Here is a 27,960-nt window from a genome sequence, read left to right as displayed (position 1 = left end):
TCTACCTTGAACACATGAACTCATTCCAAGTAGACAAATAACTCTTCGTGTGGTATGATGGTGCAAATAAAGGTCAAGCAGTAAAGAAGCAGACTGTCTCTAGATGAGTCATGCAATGCATCAAAATCTGCTACACACTGGCCAAGAAGCAACCACTTGAAAGTTTGTGAACTCATTTCTTGAGAACTAAAGTGGCCACCACTGTTAGCACACGGGGTTCCAGTCCTGGATATCTGGCAGGCGGCAACATGGGCATCCCTGCTTACGTTCACTAAACATTACTGTCTGGACAGTCAGGTCCACTGGTATGGCCACTTTGCCCATTGGGTCCTGCAGGACATTCTCGTTTGAAATTGGTTCACAGACCCTCCTCCCGGGATGGTATTGCTTCCTTATCTAAGGAATCTCTGACTAGAAGTCTCTATCATATGAACGAGTTACTTACCTTCAATAACGTTAACGCCTTATCTGGTCGAAACTATATCTAGCGGCAGATTCCTTACCGACCCACCCATCCTCCCTGCTCTGCAAACGGATTTCTATGGACACGGATGAAACATTTCAGGGCTCTAATTTTACATCCCACAGGTCACTGTTCTTCATGGCTCGGCGCTTCTGGCGTTGAAAGTCATGAAAAGAAACTACCGTCAGAGCACTTGGATGGTGCCTATTTAGGTACCACGATGCCACTTCCTGTGCAGAAAATGCCGATGATGGATGTGGAGCCGATTGACTCCACCTACCAGTGCAGGGGTACCGCGCACAAAAAACTCTTCCATATCCAGTCTGACACCTGGAGAAGGTAACAAATCTGCGGCTAGATATATTCTCTACCAGATAAGGCATTTCGGAAGGTAAGTAGCTTGTTCATTAATGACCCTACCCATCCAATAACAAAGCAAGATTAAACCATGCTTGCATGCCATCTTCATGACCTATGACATAATACAACCAAAATCTGAATAGTCAGGCCGTGTTCTATAACCTGAATCTCCTTACTCCTCAGCCATTTTCCCACTGTCCCATCACTACCTTGCGCATGGTGGTATGCGCCATCATGTATCTATCCGCTCACCTCTCAGAAGTGACCAGTGGAGACACAGCTGTGAAGCCCCTTATTAGTCATCTGCAAACACATCTGCATGGCTTCTGCTGAACATGAGCTGTCAATTTCATGAATGACCATCGCTCAAGTCTCCCTGTTGTCAAGCTAGTAGTATTTATAGGCTGTGCTTGCCTATCTGGTATAAAAGTACCCAATACCTTTTGATATACTTCAGTGCCACTTGCTTGCCAAAGCACTTAGATTTTCAGAATCACAAAATTGAAAAAGAAAAACTGGAGGATGTTCCTTCACTGGCTGGCTCCTTGCATTTTGATTTAGCCACTTCACATGTGTGTGCCACAATTTAGTTCTTCTACAGGCTTGCCCGCTTCAGTTTATTACTAATAGTCTCCTAAAGGTGTATATTTATCAAATGCAAGCTGAACAATTTCTCCCAATTTAAACTTTCCAGATTAAAACATTAACGTACTAAATTTGCTATATCTGACCAATCTTTATTTCTTTTTCTGCACCCATACCTAACTCTGAATTAATTCTACTTATGGATAAGTCTAAAACTCCACAGCTGATTTGCACATCATAATCAGATGAACACACACTAGTCTTCATGAGACTGATCGGTGTCACTACAACGCATGCTTTTACATCGCATGCCTTTACAACGCGGTTTTTACCACGCAGTCCATTACAACGCATAATGCTTTTAGGCGCTGGATAGTGAATTATTTAATTTACTATTCCAACTCCAGTCCCCGTGGATAGCAGGGAAGGTGTTGGATAGTGAATTAAATATATTCCCTATCCTAGAGCGCCCCCCAGCGCAATGCGTTGTAATGGTATGCGTTGTAATGGTTGCGATGTAATGGTAGTGCGTTGTAAGAAATGCGTTGTAAGTGATGTTCCCCTCATGGGACATGCTTGCTTTATCATTGGCTCAAACTTCATCAGAAAATGTACCAGTGACTTCAAGCTGTGATTTCTGGATCTCCCCAGACTTTTCCTTTCCCTGCAAGTTTTCAGATGTGAATTCTCTGTGTGAAGATAAACCACCCTGGAGTAGTCTTGTTTTTTCCTGTTGCCATGAAGTGAAGGAAAGTTGCTGTGTTTATTTGGAGTATTAACCAAAACGCTGTTCAATGAAGTCAAAATCTAGTGAGATGTGTATTCTCTTTTTGATTTATTGTGAGTAGTTAACATTGTTACCATGTTTGGTTGACAGTGTTAATGGCGCCTCTGAACAGTGGTGAATGAGAGATGCTAATTTTCAACTTAATGCTGGGATTATGTTTAACCACTACTTATGTGAGGTCTTGGTTCAATCGCTATTGTTCCTTGATGATGGTTACATGCATTGTTAACACCAAAGGTCCAGAACATTGACCTTCAATGGGGAAACTAGTATGAATTCAGAAGCCGGTTTTCAACAAGCTGTTTATCTGCTTGAATTGTCCTTGCCTTTGTATGCATTGAACTGGTTTTTTTTTTGTTTAATTAATTTTTATTACGTTTCAAACAAGAGAAAAGCAACAAAATAAGTACAAGGTGAAAGGTCAAGTAAAAATCATATTAAACGGAATTAATATATACCAATTAGACAAATAGCAATTCAAGCCAATATAAGTATGGGATATGAAGGAAGAAAGAAAAAGAATGGAGAAAAGAGAAAGAAAGAAAGGGAGACAAAAGAAAGGAGGGAGATGAAGAGATAATATATGTTGTGTAGCAGTATGTATGTATGTTCTTTATATAGCGCTCGAATTTACCCTTGGGCATCTCGGCGCTTGCCTTGGGAACCCGTCCTGGTTTTTTCCCCTGTGAGATCACCCGTGCTGGGCATCCCCAAGGTGAAAGCCAGGCATCCCGCCGCGGGGGGCCGTTGTGGAGATTAAGCAAGCTTGTTGCCCAGAGCTGCATAGTGTGAACTCGTGCTTACAGTGGGCACCGAAGCGAGAATTATCGAGTCCATGGACAATTGGGTTCAGGACCCTGCCACGTCGGGAATCGAACCCTGGTCCCGGGTCTGACCTCAGCTTCAGGGTATGCCTCCTCTAACCAGTGAGCCACACTTCTCCAGTAATAAAGAAGAAAGAATAAGAGATGAATGCATAGGAGAGCGTGTAGAAAGATAAGTAGTGAAAGGAAGCCAAAGAAGATCTGATTTTATCTTTTGAGAAAGAGAGGAGGAGGAAACAGAAGCAATTCTATGTTCATCACAAATAAAATTCCACCAAGTCAAAAATGAAATAGTTGAATTGTCTTTCCAGGAGGATAAAATAACCTTAAAAGCTAATGCAATAAAAAGGTCCAATAATCTAGAAGAGGGAGATGTAACATCAACATTAGGTGATAAAGAGCCAAGAAAAACATTTTGTATTGTCAAAGTAGTAGTAAACTTAAGCACCAGCATGCAAATATTCCACACGGAATTCCAAAAAGAGAAAACGTTAGAACAGTCATAAAGAAGATGTGTTAATGTGCCCGTTTCGGAGGTACAGGACCAGCATAAATTAGATGATGAAGGTGAAAATTTACAAATAGTAACAGGAGTAATAAAAGCTCTTTGATAAATAAAATACAAAGACTGAGTTATACGAGTAGCAGCAGAAACTTTAAATAGTTTGGACCACAGATTGTCCCATGTAGCAATAGATAATGAAACAGACAAATAAGTTTCCCATGCTATCTCAATGAAAGATTTAGGTCTTTCAATAACATTGGACAATGGTAATTTATATACATGGGCAGCTTTAGGTCTGTGTATTGAAAATAAAGAATATAAAGGAACGGAGGGTGTTATAGATGGTGTGATAGGTGGTAGTGACAAAGTATGTTGGTGGAACTGTATGGCATTAACAATAATGACATATTCATTAAGGAAAGAGTAAGGCAATTGATAGTTAGTTTAGAGGGTAGAGAAAGGAACAATAGTAAAATTATGCAGGAATTGATGAACAAAAACAATACCCTTTTCTTTCCAATATTTGTAATAAAATTATTTGCCTTTAAATTTGAGGAACTTATTAAACCATACACATGAGGATAAGAAACATTGAAGAGGGGTGAAATCTTTAGAAACAATACTGTACAACAGAGAACAGGAATATTTTAAAATAGGACTATTAGATAAAAAGGTACAATTTGACATAAAAATTATCTGCTGAAAAGAAAAATCTTTCAGGAGGGAGCGTTCAAAGAGAACCCATTTGGGAACAGGGTTGTCCATAAATTCATATGCCAATGCAAAAGATTGTTTAAGCATGAAGGCAGAGTGATAAGCTGAAAAATCTGGGAAACGTACACCACATTCATCTTTAGGACGTATAAGTTTATGTTGGGCAATTCACGGGTGTTTATTATTCCAGAGGAATTTGGTACATGTAGAATTGAGTTTAGTAAAATGAGTATTGGAAATTTTCATAGGAAGCATAGATACGGTACACAAAATATGAGGAACAATCATCATTTTAATAGTATCCAACCTGCCCACCATGAAAAGTATAAGTGAAACCATATGAGAAGAAGGGATTGAATGTTATCAAATAATGCAGAAAATGTGAATTTAATGGTGTCACAAAGGGAGGACGAAAACCAGATACCACGGTATTTAATTTTAGAGGGGCACCAAGCGAAATTAGTATCATGAAACATAAATTGATAACATGTAGCATTTAGGGGTAAAATGTCGGTTTTAAAAAGGTTAAGCTTATATCCAGAAATACTGGAGTATAAGCGCACTTCATTTAAAAAGTGAGAAAGAGCGTCAGTAGGATTTGACATATAAATAAGTATATCATCAGCATATGCGGATATTTTAGATTCGACAGAACCATGTTTGAAACCAGCAATCTGGGAGTTAACACAAATGCGTTCCAGGAATGGTTCAAGGCATAAAATAAAAAGTAGGGTGGAAAGGGGGCAGCCTTGTCTTGTGCCTCTAGACAAAGAAAAATAGCCTGGGGAATTGGTTATTAACAAAAATGCTGGCTCAGGGACAGGAAGATAAGAGTTTAGCATAGGAAATAAAAGAGGGCCCAAAACAAACCATTGAAGAGTTTTAAACATAAATTGCCAATTAATACGATTGAATGCTTTTTTAGCATCCAAGGACAAAGCTGCAAGAGGAGATTTGTATTTTTGGCCATAAGAAATTATATTAGCAAACATTCGGGCATTATCAGATGCTAATCTGCCCTTCACAAATCCGACTTGATCAGTATTAATCAAGAGAGGAATAATGGTGTCCAGACGGGAAGCTAGAATTTTGGCAAAAATGTTAGTCATAATTAATTAAGGAAATAGGGCGGTAATTCTTACAGAGGGAATGGTCTTTATCAGGTTTGGGGTATGATTACAATTAAAGCATCCATAAAGGAGCCAGAAGCTTTTGTGTCTGCAATGAAGGAATTAAAACGTTGAAGGAGTTTAGGGATAAAAATGGATTGGAAAGAATTTTTAAAATAGGTAAGCCATCAGGACCAGGGGCTTTAGATTTTAAGGTTTTGATAGCATTAAGAATTTCTTGATAAGAAATGTCTTTTTCTAACATGTTGAATTCATCGGATAGAGATGGAGGGGAGGGCAAACCTGAGAAAAAGGTCTCCAGATTTTGAGTATTGGGAAAAGTGTCATCAGAGTGAAGGGATTTATAATAATCATGAAAAACCTCAGCAATATCTTCATCCGCTGAAGCCAAATTTTTAGTGGATTCATTTAGAATAGGGCCAATGGTCTTACGTTCCGATTTTATTTTTAAATAATTGGCTCACATTTTTCCAGCTTTGTTTAGTCCACCATGATATTTAGAATTGACTTTGAGCAGAATATTACATGCTTCAGTCGTCACCAATTTGTTAAGTTCAGTTTTCGCCTTAACTAAATCATGATGGGCTACAGAGGAGCGGGAGGTAAAATACACATCTTCTAAGTCTTTACGTTTACGCAACTGGTCTTCATATTTCTTCCTTGAGGTCTTTTTCTTCTTAGAGACAAAGGAAATGGTAAAGACACGAAAGCCAGCTTTAAAGGCATCCCAGTTGTTAGGAATAGAAGTATCTGAGGTGTTGTTAAATTAAAAAAATTCTTCAATGAAAGAAGAAGCTTCTTTAATAATAACCTGATCTGTCAACAAAAAGGTGTTAAGCTTCCAACAACTGAATTTAGAGGAAACATGTGTAAGATCAAGGACAGCGTATACAGGAGAATGATCAGACAATAAAATAGAGCCAATTTCAGATTTATGGATAGAGGGCAATAGAGATTTACTAGTCAAAATATAGTAAATTCTGGAACGGGTATGATGGACGCTAGAAAAAAATGTAAATTCACATAAATCAGGGTTACATGTCTTCCATACATCATACAATGGACGAGAGGCAGTGGCCGACTGTAAGACTTTGTGAGTTTTATCGGGCTGAAATTTAAGTTTGTCAGAAAAAGGATCTAACCATTTGGTTAAAATCACCTGCAACAATAACATTAGGGCAATCAATTGAGGAAAGGAGAACCTTAATATCATTCCAAAATTTGGGGTCATGCTTAACAGGACCATAAATATTCAATAAGACCAAGGCTTTATTTTGAACAACAATCTTTGCCATTACCCATCATCCATCAGTATCATTTTGTGTAGATAAAATTTGAACCGCCAAAGCCTTATGGAAAAGTATCACAACACCTCCTTTTTTATGGGAAGCAGGAGAAAATACTACTTGGCCTACCCATTGTCTTTTCAGTTTAAGAGATTCAACATCAGTACAATGTGTTTCTTGAAGAAAAGAAATATGAAAATTAAATTTTGATAAGTGAGACATTACCTTTTGACGCTTGACTGGGTTTCCAAGACCACGAACGTTCCACGTGACAAAATTACACATAACGGAGGGAATGGAAGATAATACACAGTCTGAGTTGACAAACTTCAGGGATGAAACTGTAGGGGGAGACGCACCACAAAAGATAATTATACATGGAACAGTGAATATAAAGACCAACATTATCAAGATACAAAAGCAACATACAAGTATCAAAATGCAAGAAAGAATAAGAGGAAAGAAAAAAGAGAAGACAGGGAAGAGGGAAGAGAAAAGAAAGAGAATAAAGGTAGAGAAAGACATACACAGATCAAAGCAAGACAGCCAGATATGTAAAGCTAAGAAAAAGCAATGACAAAGGGGCATTACGACGCGAGGTAAGACGGACTACATAAAAAAACTAAGTAGAGCGAGAGGAGCCATAATAAATAGACCAGGGTGGATAAGGAAAATAGAAGAGAGAAAAGATAAGTAAGTTGAATGAGAGAAAATATTCAATTAGGTGAAAATATAGAAAAGGAAAGGCAATATATCAGAAAAAAGAAAAAGTCGGATGAACAAAGAGATATAACAGGAGATAAGAACAAACAGAAGATCAAATGCCAGTGTCCATCCCATTGGAAGAAAAGGACTGGAGAAAAAGTTTGTTTTCCAGGGTCCTCGAAGGTTCGGGAAAGACCATCATGAGTAACCTTGCAGAGGCATGGATGAAGGATACCATATTGAATGTTGAGGGCTCTCATTTGAGGTCTAAGAGACCAGAATTATTTTCGATGTGCATTAGTCGCATTAGAGATGTCTTGAGAGATGAAGATGTTATTACCAGACCAAGTGAGATGACGTTTTAGTTTAACGGCTTTCAAAACAGTCATAAGTTCAGTAAACCCTCGGAAATAGCAGAATAATTCCTCGAGGTCCAGCAGGGTTGGAAGTGAGTCGACCTAGTCGATGAGCTCTCTGAATGTTGAGGGGAGACTCAGAAGCTGGCAGATTGAGAAGTTCAGGAAGAAATGTTTGAAGGAACAGAACCATATCGGGACCTTCAACATTTTCCGGAAGACCATATAAGCGTAGGCTGTTGCGACGATTACGATTTTCCAAATCCTCAGCATGAAGCTTCAATTTATGAATTTCAAGTTCAAGAGTAGGGATTTTAGTGGACATATCTTAAGTCACTGACACGCTGCTCCAGGCCCAATACTTTACTCTCCATAACAATCCATCTGTCCTCTATCTGTTGTAACTTTTCATTTGTGGCAGTCATGAAGGGTTGGAGGCCCCGCACCTCATTAAAAATGGAATCCAACACCTGGTTAGGTGACGACAAAACAGGTGAAGGGGGTTCCTTCTTCTGCCTTTTTGATTTAGTACAAGTAACAGAGGACTTAGCTGAATGTGAGCCATTTGTCATTTTAATAGAGTAATTGGTTAGTAGGGGGTACTAAAAGAATGTGCGCAAAATTGTATGCCTCAGGAAATGCACTGGTGCAGAAGAAGAGAAAATTTTTCCACAGTTGGTAAGAAAAAATCAATTTCTAAAAATCAACCAATAGCCTGTTAAAAAAATATGTAGGGGTGGATGAGTGGTGATGAAGAGAAGTGTAGCCCAAATCGCCACACATAGAGAAAAAGGATCAAAAATCTTATATGCACAGCAGCGTGCCGCTTAGGAACACCAATAGGGCATTGTAAGTACATGAATAAAATCCTGAGGAGAAGAACATGGAGTCCATGGAGAAGGAGGCACACATTCATAAAATAATAAAATATTATTTGGGCAATAGCAAAGTGGCAACCAATTACAGACAATAGGTTGCAATGAAAAAAGGCATATCAGAGAGGAGTGTATTGTGACATAAAGGAGATGGCAGTTGAAGAAAAAGAAATGTTCCTTCCATGGGGGACAAAGGAGTAGTAGTCAGTAAACATTGAAGGCATCCATGCTTGTTAGAAAACAAAAACAAAAAAAGAAAAACTTGAGAGCGCCAGTAAAAGAAGCTGCAATGGGAGCACAAAGCCTTAGAAATTACTGGCTGAGTAAACGTGAGTCGGGCGGCACAAAATGGCGGCCTCTCGCGATTGAAGAAAACAAGCGGGAGCTAATGCGGGAAGTCCAGAATAAAAAAACGAGCAAAAGGGAAACAAAATGCTCACGGCATATTCCGCTGGTATTACTTGCGGTTCCGGTGCAGAAAGGGGTCGAAAATGCTGCTCTCCGTCAAAAGTAAGTCCCGCCTACGAGTGGAGCTTAGACAAAATCCGCCATCTTGCAGTGGTGCCAAAGCCACGCCCGCATTGAACTGTTTTTAGCCTAGAGTTTGTAACACTGTTTTCTGCAACTCTCATTGAGCTCGTGTGCGGTTTTGGGCTACAATAACATTTTCCTCATGTTGTAATCTAATGCATGTTTTGAGGAATGATTATGGTAATCCTACCTTAATAATTTGGTAAAATCCAATTCTTCAGAGTCTCCTCTGAGATTCTGTTGGTTCTGCATCCCGTTATTTTATTGGAAAGAAACTGATAGTTCTATATAACTAACAACCAGTAGATTAAAGTGACTTCCTCAAGGAGTTCCCCTTAATTACGTTTGCCTGTACCATTATTCCTAGAGGGATGGAGGGTGGCCAGGCCCGTTTTAATTTTTTTAATACTTTTGTTGTCCTAGTGCACAGTTTATTCAGCTTGTAGGCGTCCAGCCTTCCAGAGCTTAAAGGAAAGGTTTCGTACTGGGGTAGTCTGTGTAAATCCAGTAGAGAAGGATCTTTACAAAAATATCTTGATCTGCACATAAAATGAATCTGCATACTGTGAATCTAAATTGTATGTGAACCGAGTTTATCCTAAATAATGTCATTGATCGAACACTCGTGGACATAGTCTATTTTAAATTTCATGTGGTTTTCTAGTTGTGTATTGGCTGTATCTGACTGCAAGTTTTCGCTGTGGACTCTTAGGGTATCTAGCAGGGGTGTTAAAAGTGGAAAGCTGAAGAGAGGAAGCCCCCCATATTGCTTTTGTGACTGGAAAGTAGATGATAGTTAGCTTTCCCTTTTGTTGCAGACCTGGTGACCAGAGATGTATGATAATTAAGCTAGAGGATACAACCGCACATATTCTAAACTAAATCAAATCATTTATCTTTGTCTTTCACCAAGATCTTGTACTGATCATGCCTATTGAACAGGTAACGGGTACTTTGAATGGAGAAATTAAGAATAAGTTTCTTTTATGGTAACAGCTATAATTCTTTTATTGTCTCATTCACATGCTTTGCGTCCACACATGATTTTTTGCCTTTTATAACTAAATGCTTATGGACTATTTCATGTAACCTTGTGCCACACTGTTGTTTCATAAGCTTATTAAATAAGTAAATACTAGAAAATCAATATTTGAAAGGACTCTAAGCCAGGAAAGAATGGGTGCAAGGCCTTTGGCTTGACTCCAGAGTCAAGCCAATGCAGGAGTTCACCAACCTTGCTTCACAAAGCTAGAAGTCGGGACACTTTGACCCTGGAAGGAAAATCCATGCTTTTCATTTATAACCTACAGGGACTGGATTTGTCTGAAAAGGATCTGTTTAAAATAATAAAACAAATTTAAATGATAGGCTGTGGAGTATTATTTTGACTGTCATTGTAACTAAGTCATTCAACAAACTTTGGTATAAGATTAGCCCTTTGGTGAGGGCATCATAAACCTAAGGGAAAATGTATTGTTATGTAACTTTAGGTTTTGTGTAGAATAATTCATGTTTGCCTTGTCACTCTTGCTTGTTATGTCCACAGGTGAGCGGAAGTGTGATGAGTATCTACAGCGGGGACTTTGGGAATGTCGACATCAAAGGAAATATTCAGTTTGCCATTGATTATGTGGACCAGTTGTTGGAGTTTCACATTTTTGTGGCCCAATGCAAGGAGCTGGCGGTGGCGGATGTTAAGAAGAACCGTTCCGATCCGTAAGTGTAACTAGGATCAGCTTTTCTTTGTTTCGTTCCCTAAGGTTCTCACACCGTAACAGTGACTTTTTGTGACTTACAGTTCTTGGCAGGTAGGTAGTTTTTTTGTGAATGACATGTAGGTTTAAATAAGAGGAATGTTATTTTTTTGGTTCGAATAAATGTATCAAATAAACTGTCTAGCATGGAACGTCTCCGGTCTCAACAATAGAATTAAAAGACAACTAGTCTTTGAAGAACTGAAAATGTATAACCCTCATTTTGCCCTTTTAAATGAGACCCATATTCGCTTTCAGGATTGTAAAATGATGGCAGAAGGGGGATACGAACTGATTACTTGCACCACCTTGAATGCATCAATTAGGGGGGTTGCCATACTTAAGAAGAAAACTTTTGAGGTGGAGGTACTTAGAACTGCTGCAGATAAAGCCGGTAGATGGGCATTACTACAACTTAACCTAACAAATTCAAAATATGTACTATGTGCCTTGTACGGATCAAATATTGACGATGCGGGGTTTTTGATCATCTCAATATTGAACTTTTGGACTGGGAAGGGGACATAATAATGATGGGGGACTTCAACTGCGTTATGAACTATACCAGGGACACGACCAAGATGAGTCCATCACAGCGTATGCGTAAAACTAGGGCAGCTATTTTAGAGTTATCGCGCATTCATAATTTAAAAGATGCTTGGAGGAACCTACATCCAACACTTGCAGGATATACATATTATTCTGCCCCCCACCAAATGTGCTCCCGCATTAACATGGCATGGACGACTGAACGTGTTTTAGAGGGTTGTAAAATGGAGATTTGTCCAAAAGTAACTTCGGACCACAACCCCATTATACTACGGTTTAATATTTTATCTACTAAGCCGGCTGTCAGGTTATATTCTTTTCCAAGATATTTGATAACAGATACCTTTTTTGTTTCTCAATTGAAGAAACATATTAAAGAATTCTTAGAATTTAACTTAGACTCAGCTCACCCCATTTATGTATGGGATGCATGCAAAGCAAGCATTAGAGGGTTCGCACAGCAGTTCATTATGAGACAAATTAAAGAACGAAAAGATGAGATCTTGGAAATTACCTCTAGAATACGGTCACTGGAAGAACATTTGGCTGAGGCTATTAGACAAGAGAATCTAGGGGGACGTACTTCAAAAAATAAACCTCTACTGGAACTTAAACTGACTACCCTCCGGTCCAAAACTAAAACATTTTTAAGAGAGAAAGTTAGTTCAAAACTACACAAAAACAAACAGTCGCAATATGAAAGCGGTGACAAGAGTTGGCAAGATTCTTGCTAATAAGGTTGCTGAAGATTGGGCCAATTCTATGATTAAAAATATTAAAGGGGCGGATGGGATTAGCTATAATGAACCAGAACAGATATTTCAGCAATTTGTAACATATTATGGCAACCTTTATACACCCGAATCTACCCCTACTGAGAGAATATGCAAAGATATATAATCAAGAATTGAACATTAGATAGGGAACCTGATTTAAAGGAACCACTTGAAAGACATTTTTCACTTTCCGAAATACAATCTGCTATTTCTTCTCTCCCACAGGGGAAATCCGCCGGTGATGATACACTTCCAATGGAAATTTATAAATGCTGTAGCGAGGAACTGTTACCTACATTCTGCTCGGTGATTAAACAAATTGGAAACACAGGCAAAGCCCCTAACTCCTGGAAAACTGCCAAAATGATCTTTTTTTTAAAAAAAGGATGTCACCTTTGGAGTGTGGGTTTTACAGGCCCATCTCCTTGATAAACGATGAGGCTAAGGTTTATTCCAAGTTACTAGCCATGAGATTAGCCCCGTTAATGCCTAAATTAGTTAGTCAACACCAACCCGGTTTTGGGATGGGCAGAGATACGACAGCACATGTTAACACTGCTATTACTGCATTTAACGTTGCCAATACTAATTCCTCCCCACTCAGTATGGTGTTATTAGATGCAGAAAAAGCATTCGACCGAGTGGGGTGGGATTATCTCTGGGCTATATTAAGGAGGATGGGCTTTGGGAAACAGTTTCTAACCAGGATTCAAGTACTGTATGATTCCCCCAATGCAAAAATAGGATATGCCAATTTAATTTCTAACAGTTTCCTGGTTTTAAGAGGTACACGTCAAGGGTGCCCCTTGTCTCCACTTTTGTTTGCTCTCTCAATGGAGCCTTTTATTAATGCGATACTGACTCAAGAATGTATTATACCATTTACTTATGGTAATAACTCTCTTAAAATTACTGCATATGCAGACGATCTGGCAATTTATACAACTGATGTGCTGAAAGCCATAGCTGGGATCATTAAGGAAGTTGACGAATTCGGCTCGGTTTCTGGATACAAATTAAATTTTAATAAAACGCGAATCGTTGTTAACTACAAGCTGCCGGCCCCAGTTTTGGGGGTATGTCATACAGCGAAGTACCTGGGTATTAAAATAACTTCTAACTTAAAAGAAATGATGGCTCTAAACTATGATACTTTACTGAAGGAGACAACAGGGCTTCTCAAAAAATGGCACAAGGTTCCCTTACATTTGCTTGGACGAATCAACCTTATAAAAATGAACATCCTGCCTAAATTTTTGTTGTATTCATTTAGGTCTATCCCTCTTTTTGTTAACAACTTATTCTTTAAAAAACTGGATGGTATTCTAGGCAGCTATATTTGGGGCTACAAGAAAAATCGCAGAACTCTTTCTCTTCTCAAACTAACAGCTATTCTGGGCGGCCTTGAATTCCCCGATTTTAAATTTTATTTTTACGCTTCTTTCCTGGGTCGGATACGTAGCCTTCTTTCCTCTAGCTACCCTTATTTTTTTCACCAATTTATGCTTGGGGCAAACTTCGTACAATTTATAGCTAAAACCAACGACCCGAACTACGTTAAACGAGTGAAGTTTAAGACCGCTAAAGATGAGGTTCATATATGGAATACCATCATGGCTATCAATAAAATTACGTTTTTTCGCCCTATGCTAAGCATGTGGAATAACCCGGGCTTACCTGAGATTTTTAGCGATCCAATAGTTAGAATATGGGCTAATCATTGTATAAACCAACTTTCTGACCTATACGGTGCATCAGGCTTTTTAACATTTGATACCTTAAGAATACTTTATAAACTACCAGAAAATGCGCTATTCAAGTACACACAGATACGTGACTTCGTGAATAAAATGAAATTAAAGGAAATTTTAGACTCAGAAATATGGACTTGTATTTACGGGGAAATAAATACAGATATAATTAGCTTGGGGTACAAATGCCTCTGTCAATCTAAACCTGATGACTGTATTAAACTTGCACAGAAATGGACCACTAATTTAGGAATGCCTATCTTCCCGCATAACATCTTCACTTTTCTTCATAACAGCAACTCTTTAACTCACTCTTCTAGCTTAAAACTCCAATCTTACAAGACTGTATGTCAGCTATACTACACGCCGCTTCACTTTTTAAGTGGTAAGGGAACAATGCATTATCCGAATGTACAAAATGCCCAAAATGTGACCTACTAGCTGCTGATTTAGTACATATAATTTTCTCATGCAAACATTTTGGGACGAAATAGAAAAAGTGCTGAAACAGAATAAAATGATCTTCGGTAAACTTTCTGCCGAGATGATACTTTTGGGAATACAACCAAATACTGCTATCTACAAGGACTTAATGTTTATTTTAACTTCCTGTGCTAGACTGATAATTGCTAGGGTTTGGATTTCACTCGGCCACAAGCAGAATGGACCCCCATTGAGGACCTGCTTTTTTGGGCATCGATCCCAGCGGAAATTGGACTCCCATTGTGGATCTCTCCCGCAACGGTTACCGGGATTCCGTATCTTACTCTGGACCGCGGCAATTTTTAAACTATGCTGATGTGTCAACCGTCCCCGGCCCTTTAACGGCGGAATCTAATTCGGCATTTATTTTATTGCCGATTCGTTTCTCTCACCATTCTGATGAGCTTGTTCAGCCATTCAGACTAGGCAAAGGATCAATAGTCCTGAAGATGAACTCTAAATAAGTTGTAGTTCGAAACGTCGTTGACAGCATACACAAATGTCACTAATGCATTGAGATTCTGTATGTGCATATGTGTAGTTTATGATTAGTCTGTGTATAATTTATGCCAATCAGACTACCTCTTGTTTTGCCTACAATTTATGTTGTATGTTTTTTTCTTGTGGAGTGTGTTTAGTCGGGCACCGTCTGGTGTCCCACTTACATTTTTAAGATTTTGATACAATCAATTATCTAATCAAATAAAATGGTCCGGCTGGACGTTAATATAGAACTATCTAGTCTATATTCATTGAATCAATTTTGTTTTGTTTAGGGACCATTGTCTCTGTTAAAAAGGGTTTGGATTTCAGACAAACCACCATTGGTAACCGAATGGTGGCTCTTGATAAATGAGATATATGATATGGAATTTTCATCCGCAAAAATTCGAAGGAAACAATCCTTGAAGAAAGTGGACGAAATATGGGGTATCTTGTTTCCTTCTATCGAATGAACGACTTTTTCTTTGTTATATTAGATCTGGGAATCGCTCCGATTTTCTTTCACTTTATTATTTAAGGACATGGATTTACAGCCTTTCCGTGCAGGATTTTAACTGTTTAGCACTAATCTGATTATGTTGTTTAGTAAACTCGAGGGATGACATTTGCCGATTAAGGATGATGTTTGGCTAAAATAACTACGAACCCGGCTATTAACATTTGGGAATCCTTATTCAATTGATTAATTTTTGGTTTAAAAGCTGGCTGCGAGCCCGTTTGATGCGTTTCAAGATGAAACTGACGTATTTTTCTCTGATATACTGTAAATCCTTTGCCTATTCGCTATTTGATTAAGTCTTTAAGGAATTGTATGTACTATAATTTTTTATTCTTTGAAAGTGCTTTATTTTTGTAATGAATGATTGCTTGTGCTGTCAAAAAAAAAAAAAATTACATTTCTCTATTTCAAGTCTTCATCTTGACCTCCCGAATAAGAGGGGATGTGCTAATTTTTAGGAACTAGCTTTAGAATGTTAAATGAAACATTGAATGTTAGCCAAGTCAAGTTGCAGGTCCTAGTTTTAATTTATCTTTCCATATGGTCAGTTTGCTTTTGATATCCCTTTCTGTGGACAGACCCTTGTGCACCCCACCCCACAGGCAGCAAATGAATAACTTATGCTGTTGCCTCAGGGTGATGGATCCTGAATCCAGTTTTGTTCAGTGCCCTGAGGCAACTCAAAGTGATTCACCAGGGAAGCCACTAGAGTCACTCCACTCAAGATGGCAAATTGAGTAAATGGATCTACCACTAAATCCCCTCTGCCTGGTTGTCCCCTAGACTTGTGCTGGCACCGTCGGAATGAGGTGACTCTCCGAACCAGTTGCATTATCACTAAAGAGCCCCGAGACCAATGTTGATTAGAAGTCAAATCAAGCAGGTTTGCTAGTGAAACCCTCAGTTCCAGTTATGGATGGGAGTCATAAATACCTCCAGGTGGCATGTAGAGTCAATAGAAGTGCGATCCACTGAAAGCATCCACTTTTTGTTTGCTTTGGAGGGAATGTTAAATCTTAAGCAATGCCTGAGGTCTTCCGGAGGCAGGGCATATGTGTTGAGACCTCTGCAAAGTCTTCCCGAACAATGACATCACCTATAAACAGAATGGCAGAAGAGATACAGTGTGAGAATGCTCACTGAAAAATAATCTTAAGCACTAAAAGGCAGCACCTGCTAGGCCTGCTGTTGAAAGTCGGCCAGAATATCATGGTTCACTAAATCAAAAGCAGTTGGTAGACTGAAACCTCTTTTCTCCTCAGCAGTACATAACTCATCCAAGCTCCTTAAATGGAAGGATGCCATACTATGCAGTGGCAGGCAGCCAACTTGAGAACCACCAGTAGGCCATCATCCTCCAGGAAACAAATAATCCTATTTGCTTTTTTTATGATTTTTGAAATAGAAAGGATGGAGTGAGATTGGCTTGTAATTCTTAAGAGTCATTGAGGTTGGCCTTCGCAAGAAAGTGGATAATTGAACCTCTGTAATAAACCTAATGGACCTTGTCTCTAGGTCAAGGGCAGGTGCATGATGATAAAGATTGCAAAAGAGTCCTCCAGGACAAGACTTGCAAGATGGACATAAGGCAGGAATTGTCTAGTGATCCAGATTTGTGCCTTTTCATAGTGACGCTGATCCTCAGACAACTGTCAGAAATACCTTACGGATGGGTTTGGAGTTGGTATAAAAAAGATTCTTCAATCCGCTATAAATTAGATGATACAGTGCATCGTTCAGACAGTGCAGGTAAAGCATCCTGTACCCTACTTGGCCTCTTTTAAGCAAAGCTATGCTTTGACCTCACATGCCAACGTTTACCTTGGTTTTGGTCATTCATTTACTATTTCTGTTTTTGCACGATTTATTTTTCAGGTTTCACATTAAATACATAATGTTTGTTAACGGCATATGTACCTAAACCTTATTTTAATAACTTTTGCATTGCTGTTCTACATATAAAATGCTCCTTAATGCAAAAATATCCAAAATGAGTACCTTTTTTGTGTAAGAACAGGCAGTATTTCAAAGTCTCACACTGAATTTTATAAAACACAAAGCACTGTTGTGCTTAGACACATTGGTGTTGGTCTTGGTCCCTTTGTTTTGAGATACTAGAGGGGGCAAGGTTCTTGTTTTTCATGTTAGTTTTTGTTTCCTTTGTTTGTTTTTAGTGTCCATGAAGGCTGGAACTAGAAGAAAGAACTGTCCTTTATCTTTCTGTTTGATTATGGGAACATTCCTAGTCTTCTATTCTTTCCACTATGTTGCTTCCTTTTCCTCACTATTTTCACCATGTTTCAGCTCTGGATTTGACTTTACTTGTGCATGGTCATCCTTGGGTCTGAAAGTCATCCTTTTGTAATGAGCAGGGTAAAAATGTTATCTGGTCGGGTAAGTGAGGTTACCTGAGCTGTGTTGTTGGGTTTTTTCTTTCCGCAATTTGCTTTTCGGTGCTCTCAATATATGAAATGTGTTAGTGGTTTATCTTTTTTTTACAAAGTGCTGTCTGAATTGAAAATACAATATTTTATTGTGATCTTGTGCTTATTCCGAGAGCAAATAAGGTTTCTTCACTTATTCTAGAGTTTAGTGTGTGGTGTGCCCATTCTGTGATTGGGGGGAGAGAAGAATGAATACATCCAAAGCTGTGCATAAGAATGAAAATACATGTTGGACGTGCCTCTTAAGTCTATTATACTTCTCAAAAGTAAAATGTTTACCATAACACGATTTATGGATTTGGCTTTCCAGAGCCCTATTTAGTGGCTCACTCTCCACCACCGTTCTGTTGCCATTCTGGTGTAGTGCTGGAGTCTTGCATCTTTGCAAATACCCAGAGCCTGGCTTTTTGTTCCTTGACCTTCATGCTGTTTGTGTGCTCATCATGCTGCACTTCCTTCAGATTCTCTGCTGCATATATTGGTTGCTGTGGCAGGTTGAAATATCCTTTCAAATTTAGTCCAGGATTACATCCTTATTTTTTGAGATCCTGAATGCGTGTATACATTTATTGGCAGTTATGGTTTGGTTACAGATTCTGCAATTGCCACAATTATGGTGACCGGTGACAGGTGGGACATTTGAGTGTCGTAGTGACATCTTACACTAATTTTAACTTTGCCGCTTACTGATTTTGTTTGCCCCTGAAGGGACAAGAGGAGGTCAGCAAATCACAAGACACATTTGGCATTCCTAAATTATATCATACTTCACGTCATCCAAGTGATGGCAGCTGTTGGCATTCCGACAATATTAATAACCCACCAGCAGGGCTGGTGGAAGGATATACTGGTGGACACAACACCACACTGAGGCTGTGAAGAATGAGTTGACAGTCAGGTGAATTATCAGGAAAGAGCTACTAATATGGCTCACATAGTGATACCAGCATCCATCCTACTCCCAACTTACAAGACATTTCTCAGTGTCACATTCATAAAGACACTGGCCCAGATGAATAACCTGCCATCATTTCCCCTAAAAACCTCCAAAAAAACATGTAGAAGATTCATAGTCTGGCATCATCTGTTTGTACTCGTTAACAAGCATTCTAAATATTAGCAGGTAATAATTCAACATTAGAAATTTATTTAGACATGCACAGGATTCTGAAAGAGATGGAAACCAGTGTTGAACATTTTTTAAGGTGTCCAGCAGTTTTCCAGCACTGTCTTGAATCTCCGCATTCACCACCACCAAATTACACCAGAATGGACCCAGTTTAACTTGGGAGTTTGCTTTCCATTGACTCTCTTAAAACAAAAAAAAGCCATTCCAATTTCTAAAATACAAGGGCAATTATGGAACCCTAAGTACAGGTTCAGCCCACAAATCTCCTGCTTTTGCTCTCTTGTGTTGCCCATAAATTTATCATTTTCAGATATTGCCCTTGGAGTCCTATTGTTTAAGGAAGATGGGCTGAAGCTATAGAAACGCCTATAAGAAACCCACCATGGACTTCTGGCATTAAGTGGGACACAGTTTACTAATGTGAGAATACCTTCAGGGAGTAGAATTCCAGTTGGTGATTTAAACAAGTCGGGTGATACCTTAATCTTTAAAGCAGAATGTTATAATTTGTAAAAGAAAGGCCTCATGAAGCCCAAGGGGATTGGTATTCCAACGTACTCCATGAGACCTTTTGACACAGCAACAGTTGTGAACAAACATTGGAATGTTGGAGTATCGGGCTTCTGCCCGCCATTAGAAACCCGGGGCACTCCATTACTTTCAATTGAGCTTCCCAACATTCCAATATTTTACTATGACTTTATGCACTGAAAGTTCCCTAAAACATGTGTAACCATGCTTAGCCTACATATGATACATATGATACATTGTTAATCTGACTTCCATCTATTTTGCCATATGCTGAGCAAATAACTCATTAAAGTGTAAAAACACAAAACCTAAAAAAATATATATATATATTAGGTTTGCCAAGAGCTATGCATGGAGGACAGGGCCGGGCTCGCCATAGCAGGCACCGGGCTTTTCCCCCGTGGGTGCCGGTTTGGGGCCCAGGGAGTTGGTTTTTGTTACCAGGGACTGGCAATAACGGCCACCTGTAGCAAACTAGCCTCAAAACCGACCATAGCAAACAGCTCAACCGCACCCCCGTCCCTCCCAGGGGGAGCCGGCAGAGCAATTTGCCAGGGCCGGTTTGGGTTCCCAGTCCAGCTCTGATAGGGACCATAGAATTTGTAAGTCGTTTTTAAGTTATTTTCTTTTAGTGTTTTAAATCCAATTACAAGATTCAGTCTAGTTACAAAATAGCAGAGCCTTCGTATTGCACGAGGTCCGGGGGCGAGACACTCCCCATGTGCTGGTCTCCGTTGACCTGGCTAAAGCCTTTGATACAGTGCATTGGGGATACCTGATGCATGTACTTCTTAAGATGGGATTTGGTCCCGGCTTTCGAGAGTGGATACGGATCTTATATAGGACGCCCCGGGCCAGGGTGCGTCTGGGTTCGGCCCGCTCTGATGAGTGGACGTTGGGGAGGGGTACCCGACAGGGCTGCCCATTGTCCCCCCTTTTATTTGCCCTCGCAATTGAGCCCCTGGCCATATCAGCCCGTAAGGAGTTACATGAATGGGGTATTGTGGTGGGAGACACTACAAATGTCATCTCCCTTTACGCCGATGATGCGCTTTTCTACATGACCTCTCCGCTGGAGGCCCTCCCCGCTCTGTTACGCCTCTTGGACTGCTTTGGTGCGGCCTCGGGACTGCGCATAAATGTTAATAAGTCCCTGGTGTTCCCACTGACTCCTGATCTCGTCCCGACGCCGGATTCTCACTGTGCGGGCCTCCGGTGTGAACGTCTGGCGTTCCGGTACCTGGGTATTCAGGTGGCCGCTTCTGATGAGGCTCTCTTAACCCATAACATGGACAGGATTCTTGTGGCCCTCCGCAAGTCCGTTGTATTCTGGAATACGCTCCCTCTCTCCCTTATGGGCCGTCTAGCAGTTGCCAAAATGGTGATGCTCCCTAGAGTTCTATATGTGCTGCAGAATACCCTATGCCCGTTGCCCCCCCGGGTGTTCCGCACACTGAATTCGCTCCTTACATCTCTTCTCTGGGCGGATGGTCGCAGCAGAGTTGCGTTGCGCACGGTGACGCAGTTTTGGGATGCGGGAGGCCTTGAGGCCCCGAGATTTGATTTATATTACTATGCTGCACAACTTCTCCCGGCGGCCAGATGGTTTGCTGACACTGAGAACTGGGAGTTGGCAATGTTGGCGGGAGTGGCTTCGGACAGGGTGCTACAGGAAGCTCTAATGCAGGGTCGGGGCGCCGACGACGCACTGCCCTATGTCGTCAGGCATACGGCCCGCATTTGGCAGCACTTCGTTGAACGCGTTTTGCGACGTGCGCCATTCCATAGGGAGCTCTCCCTTTGGATCCTGGCCCCAATACTCAAGATGGAGGCGAATATGTCTTTCCGAGAGTGGCGCATGGGCGGTTGCGAGACACTTGCGGATCTCTATCTGGACGACTCGTTTGTTTCATTTGAGAGAGCAGCGGACTCATTTGGACTGCGTGAGGGCCAGTACCTGCATTATGGATGTCTCCGGGATGTAGCCAGGACGACATGGCCCCAATTCCCAGAGGCGCCCGAGCTCACTAATACCCTGGACATCATCTTGTCCTGTGGCAGAGGTAGGAGACTGATTTCCCTTCTTTACTCGGCGATGCGCAGGGACTCGACTCCCCCATTGATGCCTGCTTGGAGGGCTTGGGAGACGGACCTGGGGATTGAATTGGATCCAGCCCAGAGGAAGCGGATAGGAATGTTGACTCGTAAAGTCTCTTGTAATGCGCGTTTCAAATTGATACATTTTAATTTCCTCCATCGCACATATGACACCTGCCTCCCTCCACAGTATCTCCTCGGACAGGAGCCATAATTGCCCGAGGTGTAGGGCTGAACGGGCGGGATTCCTTCACCTGACCTGGGAATGCCCCCTAGTACATGACTTTTGGGTGGAGGTGGTGGCACACATTACCCGGATTACACACCTTGCGATCCAACTGGAACCGCTTCACTGTCTGCTGGCGCTAGTGCCCAAACCCAGGAAGAAGGGTCTGTCCTACAAATTACTGCAACTCCTGTTGGTTCTGGCGAGAAGGCGGGTGGCCATTACTTGGATGGGACAGAGGGCGCCTGAAATCTCTAGTTGGTTACGGGACGCTAGGGAATGGGCCCTAGCGGAGGAGACACATATGCAGAGCACACGCAGGGATGGGAAACTCCAGGAGGACTTACTCGCTTGGAGGGCCATGTGTATCGAGGAGATGGAGGAGGATGACTCGGACGCTACCAGCGCGGAGCTGTTTTCCTCTGCTTCCTCAGAGTCTGATGATGATGGTGGGGAGGGATCCGGGGTGCAGTGTCTTGAGGTGGTGTAGCAGTCCCCTGAGTCATGCCGATATTCCTTGTTGCGTACACTTGTTGATCATTGTGATTACCATCGACCACATGCTACTATGAGGACCGCTCTGTAGTAGGCCCTTGCCTACCTCTCCTTATGTGATTGCATCAATGCCACAAATGCCATTCATGGGGTTCTTGTTTTTGTTATGTTTGGATTGGTATAGCACCATGTAAGAAAATTGGCGAAGGTATTGATATTGACCAGGGGATTCTGGGAGCACAAGAGCAAATCCCTTCATTGTTTTGCAGGTTTTACGAGGTGCCGCCCTGCCCCCGGGATGTGGGCCGCACCTGGCTGTGTACCTCCTTTTTGGATCTGACCTTCTTGGTCCGTATGTGTTAACTGCTTTGTCATTTGTATAATTTGTGCCTCTTTATTTTCTTCGCCACCAAAAATAAAGTTTAAAAAAAAAAAAAATAGCAGAGCCTTAAAAATATGTAGCAGCATGGCATATCTGTTAATTGTAGTAACATGTGTTTTTCATTGTTCTCTAGATATGTGAAGAGCTATCTACTTCCAGACAAAGAAAAAATGGGTAAGAGGAAGACATCTGTTAGGAAGAAAACGTTGAATCCTGCCTACAATGAAATATTAAGGGTAAGCTAAAGCAGTAGTTGGAGTTCTGCTGTGAAGAGAAACTTTATTATTGAGTAGCTGCCAAAGGTGGTTGATGCTAGTGTGTATGAAAGATCTGGTTTGTGTATAATGTATAGGAAGGAACCTGTGGTAGGCGCTCTCCATTGGTTTTAGAGCAGAATGTTTTCTCTGTTCTGCTGAAGTGCCTATAAAGTGGAACTAATCACACTCTTTCAACCAGGGAGCTTTTGTCATTTTGTCCACGCATACCTAAGTCCCGGATTAGTTCATGCTGCTGGACTGGTGTATGATGTTAAATTGATACAGAAATAGGTTACAAGGGATCCTAAATCAATCTCTGTTTTGAAGAAAGTCAATTTGAATTTGTTTTACTCCAGTAGAAAATAAAATAAAGTTCCTGAGTGGAATAAAATCCTGCCTTGCAGAAAAAGGAAGACAAAGTCATGAAATATATAAAGGGAAAGATGAGAAACCGTTCCAAAAATAATCCCGGTTTAAACAGTTTTGGGTTAATAGTTGCCTCCGGGTCTTCATTAAAATTGTGACTTCCTTACATACAAAATTTGACAATCCAGATTTTATTGCAAGACCAGAGACTCCTAATTCAGTTTTAAAGCATTTTTTGTAATAGAAGTAGTTGTGTGTACCACAGGCTTAAAATAAAGATTTTGAATGTAGAAGACCAATGTCCTCCAATTACAACCCAAGTGAAAAGCTATAAAAGCCATACTTCCCTAGATGAGTGAGCCCCATCAACACGGGAATATCAATTCCAGCTGGCCGCATGGTTCATGTGACTCATCTGAAAGGAGATTCAGAGGAAAACAGCAAATGGGACTGCCTATGATCTCAGAACTGATGTACAGTCCTCTTGCTCTCCAAGAAAGTGAATAATGCAAAGCTTTGAATGGTCTGAGATGATAGTAAGTTCAGTAGAAGAAATGTAAGTTTTTGTTCTTATGATAACTGAGAAAAGAACTCGATAGGGAGGAAACAGTCTTGCAGAGAAATCTAGAACTTCGATGTCATTGAAATGAAACTCCATAGCATAGTTAACTAATCAGATCAAAATTTCAGTGAAAGGAAAACATTGTCCAGCAAAGTAAAAAACATGTTTAGAAGGAAATTAACATTCCACAAAACTTTTTATCTAGGTAAACAAGGAATATTTCTCCATATGTCCATATGGCCATATGCCTTTTATTAAGTGTCAAAATAAGGGATGTTCCCCTACTGGTCTTCCGTCCACAAATCTATGTTCTAAGCAAATGGCCAACCTGTGAGTATTCACTGTCTTATAGCGCTTACCTGCACATGCTGGTGAGCTTAATACATTTTCCACAACAGAGACATGTGCCGTAATGGGACTGACATGCGACTCCATACACAAGCAATACCAGGAAGCCCATGTGGACTTGAAAACCCTTTTGGTGCCAGAAGTCCAAGACCCTTCGATGAATATAAAAGAATATGCCAAGGATCTGGGGCTATTCCAGGATGGAATAAAACCTTCGTGTTAAAAGTCTCATTTTGCCTGACGAGAAGAAACCTTAAGAGCCCTGCTGGTTTGGCACGAAGATGATTAAAAATAGAAAAAGGAATGGGAATGTCTGGACATCTGCAAGGAGTTCAGGATACAATACCTATGAAGGCCAGGGAGGAGTTATGATGACTGCGGACCCTTGCGTTCTCGTAGGGTTGAACAAGACAACAGGATTGGGTCTAGTCTCCAACTGTAAAAGTGACTTAGTTGGGTGGATGTAAACAGAGGCATCAATAATGGCCCTCAAGGTTTAGGAGAGACTGAAAAGTAGGTTTATGAAGCTGCCAGTCACTTTGTCGTTGGTGACTTTGTAATGGCGCGAGCACCAATACGCCTCTTCATTGATAGCTCTCAAAAGTACTCTGCTGCGATTGAAACATGATGTTGAAGACCGTATTCCCAGAACAGTTTTGCTAATTCCAATAGAATTTGATTGAGTGCCCTTTAGATGATTTATTCATATTTCTGATGTATGACTGTCCAAATTAAGAAAAACTGAACACCTAATTTTTTGTGAATGATTGCATCACAGTTTAGCTGGTAAACGGCTCTGAAGAGCTGATACGCATTGAAGATTCCTTCTGAGACCATGTTCCTTCAGATGAGTATTTTCCACTATCATCCAGAGGTGGTGCGAGGAAGGAGCACGGATATTCTATGGCTTCAGATCTCTCTATTGGGCCCTTATCAAGGAGGCACTCTCTGTCCTCGGCGCCGCCATTTTACACTTGACTGCTACCACAGCGATATTCAGTCATTTCCTAACAGGAGACCCCACCATCACGGGAACCAATTGGAGTCAGTCTTCAATATTACACATGCCCTGACGAAGTTCATTCTACTGAATGAAATGTGTTGGCTGAGACTCTTTGCACATTTTTGTTGGAATGTCTCAATAAAGAACATTTTTTCACTAAAGGAAATTGACTACTTGTTGTTACTAAAACAGAAGACCAGGGTAGTGCACCGCTCCATCCTTTCCCAGATTCCGGTTTATCTGCCTGGCAGTTTGCATCTCCCAACGGCAGGTGCAGGAGCAGTTTGTACACACCAATTGTGACTACATTATCAACAATATATAACGGGAACACAGCAAGGAGGTGCAGCCATTGGAGTCCGCCGTTGATCTCTTCCCTCCACATGTTCCTTCCGTTGAGTATTTGCCGCAAATTGCCGTCTCCTCCTTCCCAACCAGACAACCCTCCATCAGACTCTAAAAGAAGGTATGGGGAGAACTGAATATGGCTCGGTCTTCCAGCAGTGGATATGTTCCAGTAGCATGAAGCTTCTTCATTTGTTTCTAAACTGAAAGGAACTGTGTCTGAGTACAAAATAATTTTTAGTTGGGGCTGGATTTGATATTGAAGGCATTCATGTACTTGCTGCCCCTAGCACAGCAATTGCGACCCCTGGCCTCGGAGGTGCCATATTCCGTGCCACGAACACCGGGGCAGCTGTGGCGCCACTCTTTATTTTCTTTACATTTTTATTACACTTATCGTGAATAAATATAATATATTATTCACTAATAGTGTGATAAAAATGGAGTACAATAAGCTGTAATATGCCCTTCCATGGCATCTGAGGTGAGTAAATATTGCCTTTAAATGCATGTTGTGTGTGTGCTTGAGGGTGAGTGTGTTTATGTGTGAAAATGTATATGTGTGAATTTGTGTTTGTGTAAATATGTGTAAATATGTGGGTGTGAGTGAAAGTGGAGGTCAAAAGGCGTGTGATGTCACTTCAGCTACCCCTAGCATTTTGGTAAAATGACGTTGATGCATACAGATAATTGTGACAAGAATATAGCACGTATCTCCAGCTACATAGCAGAAATCAAGAAGAATTGATGTGCCAAAGACTTATATAAGACTAATTGTCCACCTGTGATATTCTTGGTAAACCATATGCCCAGAGATTCTGGATATTGTAGTTTTAAGGATCCAGTTATCTAGTCTTTTTTTCTGTTTTGATGTTAAAAAAAAAAAAAAAAAAGCAAGAAAGGGAGACCTAACATGAGCCTCCGGTCTTGTAATTAAAATCACATTATCACTTAAAAGTATAAAGCATTTCACTTGGCTCTATTTATACACAAATCTTACAGCCCGTTACAGATTGGTCATCAGCTGCTGCCATCTGGCAGAAAACATGTTTTTTATAAGGTTGGTTAATAACTCCTCTTTACTATATAGACTACCAGAAGCAATTTAAAATTGACATTTAGTTGTTGCTCCATAAAAGTGAAACATGACTGACTTCAACAATAAAGTAGAACCTAATGCTTAGCGTGGGGAATGAGTGGAATATTACAAGTGTTTCTAAGAAATGTTTTTAAGCATGGGTGCAAAGCCAATCTAGCCAATAAGTTTCTCATCACCCAGGCAAATGCCACTGTGATGGTTTACAAACCAACCCAGAGGCTACTGGGTAGAGGGCCGCTACAACACACCACAGTCTCACATTTAGAAAGTCTCCATATCTTAAATCCCTAGTAGAATTCTGACTCGAAATGTTTCACGGAAGTCGAGGCACTCTACCGACAACAGAATTGTAATGCGAAGGGAGAAGCTTTTAGGTTTCTTATTACAATCCAACAGCAAGACCCTACTTAAAAGACACCATCTTGGTGGTCGCACTTTGATTTCTCAACCTACAACTGACCTTCCTCACCCCCACTCCTGCTGCAGGCAAACTATTTCTAAAGGAGCCTACTTCTGGAAGGACAGATTTAGTTCCGCTGCAGAACACTAAGTGAAAGGCTTGAATAACAAGGGTGTTGCTAAAGACACCACTGAGGCTGTAAGGGCACTAGCACCAAGTGGACTGTAAGTCATTTGCCAAGTAGAGCTGGTTCCCAAATAAACTCTTGGACTCAGTATTTTGAGTTTGTATGACTGCATAACCACATTGTTCCTGTCTCTTTGGCACGCATGCCCCTGTGTGGTCTTATTATAGACCAATCTACACATCTCTGAGAAAGAAGCCGCTTGGTCCTGACATATATAGGAAAACATCCCCTCTGGTAGCTTGAGCATGAAATGGGCTCCTCTAAGAATCCAGAGATGGACCACATTGGAGACTCGAAGTGATTGCTTTTGATCACTTCTGCTTTTGATGCATGCAATTTGCCATTGATCGTCTACTATTTTTTTATGACACAGCTGGATTTCACATAGTGTTTGCTGCACAGAGTAAAACGACTCAAGAGGCTGGTGAGCACCTGGTTGCCATTTCTCTGCAGGATTACAGGCCGATGCCATATGGTGTGCGCTTTGGCCAGGTGTGATCCGCTTGTGTCAGTTGGGGTATGATGATATGGAGCAGTTGAAGGAATATGAGAACCAGACCGATCCTGTATTGCAAGCTTCCAAGGCTTCCATTTAATGTAGAGTATCTGAAGTGAACTACTCTTTTCCCCACAGCTCTTTGGACAGGCTGGG

The 27,960-nt window shown here is 40.7% G+C and overlaps 1 protein-coding gene across 39 annotated transcripts in view; it reads left to right on the top strand.

Moving 5' to 3' along the window:
• Nucleotides 1–27,960, top strand: part of SYTL2 (synaptotagmin like 2) — a 411,708-nt gene that overhangs the window by 336,804 nt on the left and 46,944 nt on the right. For all 39 annotated transcript variants that reach the window (XM_086933941.1, XM_086933940.1, XM_086933962.1 and 36 more), the window contains 2 exons: nucleotides 10,668–10,837; nucleotides 22,875–22,977. In XM_086933941.1, coding sequence (XP_086790067.1) covers nucleotides 10,668–10,837; nucleotides 22,875–22,977 — 273 coding nt within the window. The remainder of the gene's footprint in view (nucleotides 1–10,667; nucleotides 10,838–22,874; nucleotides 22,978–27,960) is intronic.

The sequence above is a fragment of the Lissotriton vulgaris genome, chromosome 8 (genome assembly GCF_964263255.1).
Source record: "Lissotriton vulgaris chromosome 8, aLisVul1.2, whole genome shotgun sequence".
Classification (NCBI taxonomy): Eukaryota; Metazoa; Chordata; class Amphibia; order Caudata; family Salamandridae; genus Lissotriton; species Lissotriton vulgaris.
Note: the sequence above shows the minus strand (reverse complement) of the source record. Positions and strands in the feature narration are given on the sequence as shown.